The following is a 7,445-nucleotide window of genomic DNA, read 5'->3' on the forward strand; positions in this document are numbered from 1 at the left end:
GCCGGATGGTGACGAAGGAGGAAGCAGCTGTGCCAGCTGTGGGTGCGCGCCAGCTGTCCGACCAAGGGGAATATCCTCTTGGTCTGCTCTGTCGCGAAGGGTGTAGTGGTACACGTGGCGTCCTTGTATTCGCTTGCGCTGGGTACCTCGTACTGGTCGCGTCAGCCCTGCTCCCTGGATTGTCGCAGGCCTATGTGGCCTTCTCTCAATGGTGACACGTGTTGTCCTTTATGTTGGGCAAAGCATCTTTGATGCCAGCTGTGAACCGCCTAGATGTCTTCTGGAAGCTTCTAGAAGGTTCTGGTGACATGGATGCCTTGTGTGCACAAAAGTGGTGTGGTCCCTGCCATGTAGGCAGGGAATTGGGACCATACCTCTTCAAGTCCCCCCAGTCCAGTGTGCCTTCTAGTTGAGTTGATCGTCTAGGAGGGATTCTGGACTTATGAGAGTTATCATCTCCATGCGTCGCGTTGAAGTTGGTTCATATAAAGTGAGCCAAGTGGTGGCGTGCCGGATGGTTTCTACCTTTTGAAAAAGTGAGCCAAATGGACGTATGCCGCATGTGTTTTGGCCCTTTGAAAAAAGTGAGCCAAATGGACGCATGCCGCATGGGTTTTGGTTCTCTTGAGAAAGTGAGCCAAATGGACGCATGCCGCATGGGTTTTGGCTCTTTGAAAAAAGTGAGCCAAATGGACGCATGCCGCATGGGTTTTGGCCTTTTGAAAAAAGTGAGCCAAATGGACGCATGCAGCATGGGTTTTGGCTCTTTGAAAAAAGTGAGCCAAATGGACGCATGCCGCATGGGTTTTGGCCTTTTGAAAAAAGTGAGCCAAATGGACGCATGCCGCATGGGTTTTGGCCTTTTGAAAAAAGTGAGCCAAATGGACGCATGCCGCATGGGTTTTGGTTCTCTTGAGAAAGTGAGCCAAATGGACGCATGCCGCATGGGTTTTGGCCCTATGAAAAAATTGAGCCAAATGGACGCATGCCGCATGGGTTTTGGCTCTCTTGAAAAAGTGAGCCAAATGGACGCATGCCGCATGGGTTTTGGCTCTCTTGTGTTTGCTTCTGTTGGAAGTTTGGTGGTTATGGGGAAGTGTTTGGTGTGACCGTCTGACGTCCCTGTCTTTTCGGAGGTGAACAGTTGCTTTTGCAGTGACTTTCTGTCACATCAGCGACAGGTCTGTCACATCAGCAGACCCTGTCGCCCATGCTTCCCGAAAAACGAGCCGACGTCTTCTCTCTCCTGTGACGTGTCAGTCATCTATTGGCTGCTTTTCCTGTTTCCTGACGGTCCACTATCCATCGCATTAAATGCGATGGGTTTAAATAGGGGGCGGTTACCCTTTTCTTCTTTCATTCCTGAATTCTAAGTGTGATTTTCTCTCTATCTTCCTCCTGTGTTTTTCTATCTTTCACATTTTCTTGAGTTCAAATCATCTTCTTCTTGACCTTTATCATGGCTGAGAAGAATCCAACTCAGAGGAAAAGGAAGCATAGAGGTAGGGCGCCTCCTGGTCCAGACCAAGCCGTTATTAACTGGAAGGAGGAGGAATTTCAGATGCTTGTGAGGGGGCATAACTTTCGTCCTGAGTGGGGGGCTCGGTACCCTCCTTCTGGATCCACTGCCTTGGATGCCCCTCCGGGTTTTATCACGTTGTACGCTGCTTTTTTCCGGGAAGGCAATTTTAGGTTGCCGATTACGAAATTCACTGTTGCTGTTTTGAGGGGTTATGGGCTCCATATTTCTCAGATAAATGCAATTGGGCTCCCTCGGATTACCCATTTCGAATTTGTCTGTAGGTCTTACCGCGTTGAGCCTACGTTTGAGATGTTCAACGCTTTCTACAGTGTTTCGTATACCAGCGGCTTTTACTCTTTTCAAGCTAGGTCAGGGGTTGCTCCAGTTTGTTCTGTGCCGTTAAAGGGCATCCATGACTGGAAACAAAAGTTTTTTTACATCCGTCGTGGTGTGATTCCAACAGATATGTTATATCGGCAAGTGAGTCAAGGGATCCCTAAGGTGGATGTTCTTCCCAACTATGGTGATCAAGACTGGTATAAGAAGATAACTGCGAAGCCGACTGCTATTTCTCAACTGGATGAGATGGCTTTAGTTGGTGCAGGGATGAGTTTGCTGTGGGTTCCTAAACATCCGCTGGGTCAACCTGCGTATAGCCATAAGGGCAAATGTATGGTTCTTTCCTGTCTTACCACTTGATTATGTCCCTTTGTGTTTACTATGTGTCCTTACTTTTGTTGCCATTTTGCAGTTGGTTACAGTTTGTTGAATGCCTTGGACCCTAAATCAGCGGGTGCCATGGTTGAGGCTATCCAGGCTGATGGGCATCCGACGTGGTTGGAGCAGATACGGGGTCGGTTTTTGCATCCTACCGACGAAAGCCTGAGCAGATATGCTGATGAAGTTCTAGGTGAAGATGTTTGGGATGACTTTGTCGATTCGAGTCGAGAGGAAGTTATCATCCTTCCTAGTGGGAGTTCTGACCCGAATGTTGGAGATCTAACCTCTCATTACGCGCGTGCAGGTACCGCGCCTGGTGGTGTTGCTGACCCCGTGCATGAAATTGTTGGGGATGATGATGATGCGGAGGCATCTGTTGATCCGTCTGACCAGTTGGAGACGAGAAAGAAGGCACGGACCGATAAGTCTAGAAGGAGAGAGGAGAAGCCTGAGAGTAAAGGTGCTGGTTCTTCTCGTAAGCGACCCTCTCCTCATCCTTGTCTAGGTTATGTGGTAGTTTCTGACACGTTGTCTGGCTTAGGGGTTGGTGAAAAGAGTCAACAGTCGGATCCTGATGACAGTGCTACCCTATCTGAGCATATGAAGAAAAAAGCTCTCGATGATCACAAACGTCACCTTGATGAGCAGGCTGCTGCTGCTTTTGCTGCCAAGAAGGCAAAGCTTCAGAAAGAGGTCCCCCCAGCACCCTCAGAGTCTGAGATTGATTTGGGCGTGTTTAGTGGAGGTCGTGGGAATTTGTTGGAGGAGATATATGCTGCCTCTGCTCCTCTTCCTGGTAATTTTCTTTCTTTGTACGCTTGTCGTATCTTTCCTTGGATTGCTCTTTAATTGTTGTCTTATGGCAGCATCCAAGACTAGCAAGAAGCCTCGGGCGGCGGATATTTCTCGGATTACTCCACCTACTTCTCCTCCCTCGAGGACTGTTGGCTTGACCCCTCCACGTGACAGTGTTGGTGCGAATGTGGAGGGTGGTGAAGGGTTTGTTGAAGGTATGTTTGAGAGAGGTGATGCTGCTGGAGGTGATGTTGGAGGCGATGCTGCTGGAGGCGACGGTGCCGGAGGTGATGTTGCTGGAGGCGATAAAAGTAAAGGTGTTGAAGTGGAGATGGAGTCTAGTGAGACTACTCCGCAACAAACCATTTACACAAAACGTCCTCCTGGTGGGGGTGGAGCCACTTCTGGTTTTGTGCGAAGCCCGCACTTTGAACCTAATCCTGATGATTCCTGGGGTAACCCAGCTTGTGATGATTTGCCTCACGTCCCCCGTTGGAGCCTTACTCAGGGCTCTCGGATGACTGATTTAAAGAACTGTCATGAGTTTTTCTCTTTGTCACTTCCGCCTGCGGAGAGGATGTTCCAGAAGAATCGCAACCGCTTTGCCCTTATAGATGACCATGTTAGTGCTGGGGTTCACTTCTTTGCCACATCGCAAGAGATTCTTCGCGAATGGAGGTCGATGGGGGAAGAAACTCTTGAGTTTGAGGAGGCGAAGAAGTCGTTTTCTGAAGAGAAAGAGAAGTTTAATGCGGAGAAAAAGGGCTTGCAATGGCGGGTTGCTGAGGCTGAGCGGAAGCTTGAAGAGCAGAAGCAGTTGAACGAGCAAAAACAGAAGGATTGGGAATCTGCATGTGCTCGTACGAACTCGGAGATGCAGTCGCAGCGTGATGCTATTGTGCGGCTGTCTGGTGAGAAGACGGCCCTTGCTGATGAGGCTCATCAGGCGCGTCTTGCTGCGGAGAAGAAAGAAAAGGAGTATGTTGCTCGGATCGACAAGCTGGAGCTTCTTGCTCAGGAGAAAGCTGCGGAGTGTGAAACTGCTCAGCGCCTTCTTGATGAGAAGACGGCTGAGTGTCGTGCTTCTGAGCTTCTTGCTGAGGAGGCCTCAGCTGATAGTAGGTGGTTGCTTTCCCGCGGCGTTCCTTTGGTAACGTTTTTTGTTTTCTCATTTCGTTTTTGCCTTTGTATATTCTTGTTCTTACTCGATCTCGTTCTCATGCAGATTGCTGATCGTATTTTGCATTCTTCTGAACTTGCCCGCTATATGTTTGAATTGGGTAGGGCAGGGTATAATAGTGGAGGCAAGTTTGGGTATGCTGAAGGCAAACTTGCGGCCGCGAACAATGAGAAGGATTTCCACTTTGAGTTATATAAAGATGATTGTGATGCTGCTTATGCTGAGAAGCGAAAAGAGTTCTCGACGCTTGATTTAGCTGTTGTTTGGGCCTCTGGGAAGTTGGCGCACAAGGCGAATGGGGTGGCTTTGTTGAAAAAATCCTTGGGAGAAGATGGCGATGATGCTGCGGGAGGTGCTGGCTCCAGCCATACTTGATAGGTTGTTTCCGGCCTGCGTGCCGTGTATGGCCCTGAATGGGCTTGTAATGGTTGTTTTTGAGACAATTTGAAATTTCTTACCTGTGGTGTTATGTATTTGACAGATATGTTGTTACTTTGATTATGGCTATGCAAATTTTGAAATCGTCATAATATGTGCATGTTTAATTACTTTGATTAGGTGTCACGAATGAATGATGGCGCTGACAGGTGATGTTGTGTTACTACAACGTTTTTATTCTGTCGTTTAAGTATGCGCGCTTGTATGTGACATACGAAGTGATCGAGTTGCAGGTTATTGTGTGAGCTCAGCTGGGATCACAGCCTTGGGAGCATTACAATGTTTAGTTACCTTGCTATCGATATTTTCGTGTTTATGTGGGCACGAAGTTATGTTTTTTGGCGTTTTGTAGGCTTTGGTTGTGTTTCTGACCCGGCTGTTCACTTGGCTGTGACGAGCCTTGGAGGTCTACAACGTTTCCTATGGTCGAGCCATTGATGTTTTCGTGTACGCCCGAAGTAATAAATGCAGTTGTGACAAAAAATTTGCATGAAATAAAGGTAGCCAAACACTTCTTGTATTAGGTAAATGTGTCGGCGATTCGCCCTATACGATTACATGTTTGCATTATATGTAGCATTTTCGTAACTGTTGAGCATTCCAGGTTCGTGGAACCTCTTTGTCGTTCATGGTGCGTAGCTTGTATGCCCCCTTGCCGAGGACCTCATCAATGATGTACGGGCCTTCCCATTTGGGAGCCAGTTTTCCTGGTTTTTCTGCGTTGGACGCTTCATTGTCCCTTAAGACATAATCTCCTGGGTTGAAGGTGCAGATCCGGACTCGGGAGTTGTAATACTTTTCGAGCTTTGATTTGTATTTGGCTTCATTGATTGCTGCCATCTCCCTCCGTTCTTCTAGGAGGTCCAGGTCGATCCTCCTTTCTTCTTCGTTATTGATCAGATTCATGGAGAGCATTCTCGGAGATGGAAGCCCGATTTCCGCTGGTATCACAGCCTCGGACCCATAGACCAAGCTGAAAGGTGTTTCTCCATTGCTTGTTTTTGGCATTGTTCTATGGGCCCATAATATGCTGGGTAATTCATCGACCCACCCACGTCTTTTTTTCACCGAGCCTTGCCTTTATGCCATCGACGATGCTCTTGTTGACTGCCTCAACTTGACCATTCCCTTGTGGATGTGCGACCGACGAGAAGGTATGTTCGATATTTAGTTCCTTGAACCATCGTTCGAGATCATCTGCTGCAAAGTTTGTTCCATTATCGGTGATGATTCGGAGTGGTAGGCCGAATCGGCATATGATTTGTTCCCAGATGAATCGTTTAACAACTGCTGACGTGGTTGATGCGAGTGTCTTGGCTTCCACCCACTTGGTGAAGTAATATACCGCGACTATGATGAACTTGACTGCCCCCGGAGCTTCTGGGAAGGGGCCCACCATGTCTATGCCCCATTGCTGAAAGGGCCATGCGGTTGTTACTGGTACCAGTTCGTTTTTTGGGCGCATGGTTTTTGGTGCATGCCGCTGGTAGCCGCTGCACTTCCTTAATTCCTTCACGGCATCTAGATGCATTCCGGGCCAGTAGTAACCGGCGTTCATTACTTTTGCCACTACCATACGTGGCCCGGCGTGGATACCACAAATGCCTTCATGTACTTCCCGGATTAGATAATTTGCGTCGTCGGCATCAACACATCTAAGCAGCGGGCCGAGATATGACTTTCGGTACAGTATCCCGTCTGCCATCTGATAATGTTCTGATTTATACTTGATTTTCCGCGCCTCAGCTTTATTTTCTGGAAGTATCCCGGACTGTAAGTACATGATTATGGGTGTCATCCAGGACGTGGTTCCTGTTTGGATGACGCTGACTTCTCTGAGTGGAACAGATGGGTTGCTCAAAACTTCTATGCGTACGTCTTTGGCTAGGTGCTGGAAGCTTGTTGACGCAAGCTTGCTTAAGGCGTCTGCCGGCTTGTTTTCACTGCGGTTTATGTGGTGCACCTTGTAAGAATAGAAGGTTTGCAGCAACGTCTTTGCTTGGCTGAGATAGAGTGCCATTATGTCGCCCTTGGCTTCGTACTGGCCGTTGATTTGGCCTGCTACTAACATGGAGTCCACATGTGCTTCGATGTGTCGGACTCCCATTTTGATTGCCAAACGCAAGCCGGCCAGAAAGGCTTCATACTCTGCTTCATTGTTTGTGCTCTTGAAGTCTAGGCGTATGGCGTATGTGAACTCATGTTTGTCAGGGCTTACTAGCCTTAGCCCTGCGCCTGCCCCATCTTCGTTGGATGCACCATCTGTGTACAGTAGCCATGGCTCTTCTGTTTGTTTTTTCTCAGCTTTCTCCCTTGCCTTGCATTCTCTGTCTTTGTCGTCTGGGACTTCTGTCATAAAATCTGCCAAGACTTGGCCCTTGATCGATGGACGTGGTCTGAAAACCACATTGTGTCCCCCTAGCTCTATCGCCCATTTGGCCAACCTTCCTGATACTTCTGGCCTTGCTAGGATATTCCCAATATTGTAGTTTGTTAGCACGTGGATGACGTGGTTGGCGAAATATCGGCGCAGCCTTCTTGACGCGTGAATCAGTGCAAGGACAAGCTTTTCCATGATTGCGTATCTGGTTTCTGGGTCGGTCAAGGTTCTGGACACATAATACACAGGTGTTTGGACACCTTGACGATCAACCAGCAGTACGGCTCCGACTGCCTTGTCGGAAGCTGAGAGGTACAGGACCAAAGGTTCTCCTTTGTTTGGTGCGGTTAGAGTTGGCAGCTTGATGAGACAGTCTTTCATCTCGCGGAACGCATTTTCTGCTTCCGGAG

At 48.4% G+C, this 7,445-nt stretch overlaps 1 protein-coding gene across 1 annotated transcript; it reads right to left on the minus strand.

The window, feature by feature from the left end:
• Positions 1-5,694: 5,694 nt before the first annotated feature.
• Positions 5,695-7,230, minus strand: LOC110913669. The gene has a single exon (XM_022158493.1). It carries the CDS (start codon positions 7,228-7,230, stop codon positions 5,695-5,697), a length of 1,536 nt encoding a protein of 511 aa, XP_022014185.1.
• Between the last annotated feature and the right edge of the window lie 215 nt (positions 7,231-7,445).

Source organism: Helianthus annuus, chromosome 15 (genome assembly GCF_002127325.2).
Source record: "Helianthus annuus cultivar XRQ/B chromosome 15, HanXRQr2.0-SUNRISE, whole genome shotgun sequence".
Taxonomy (NCBI): Eukaryota; Viridiplantae; Streptophyta; class Magnoliopsida; order Asterales; family Asteraceae; genus Helianthus; species Helianthus annuus.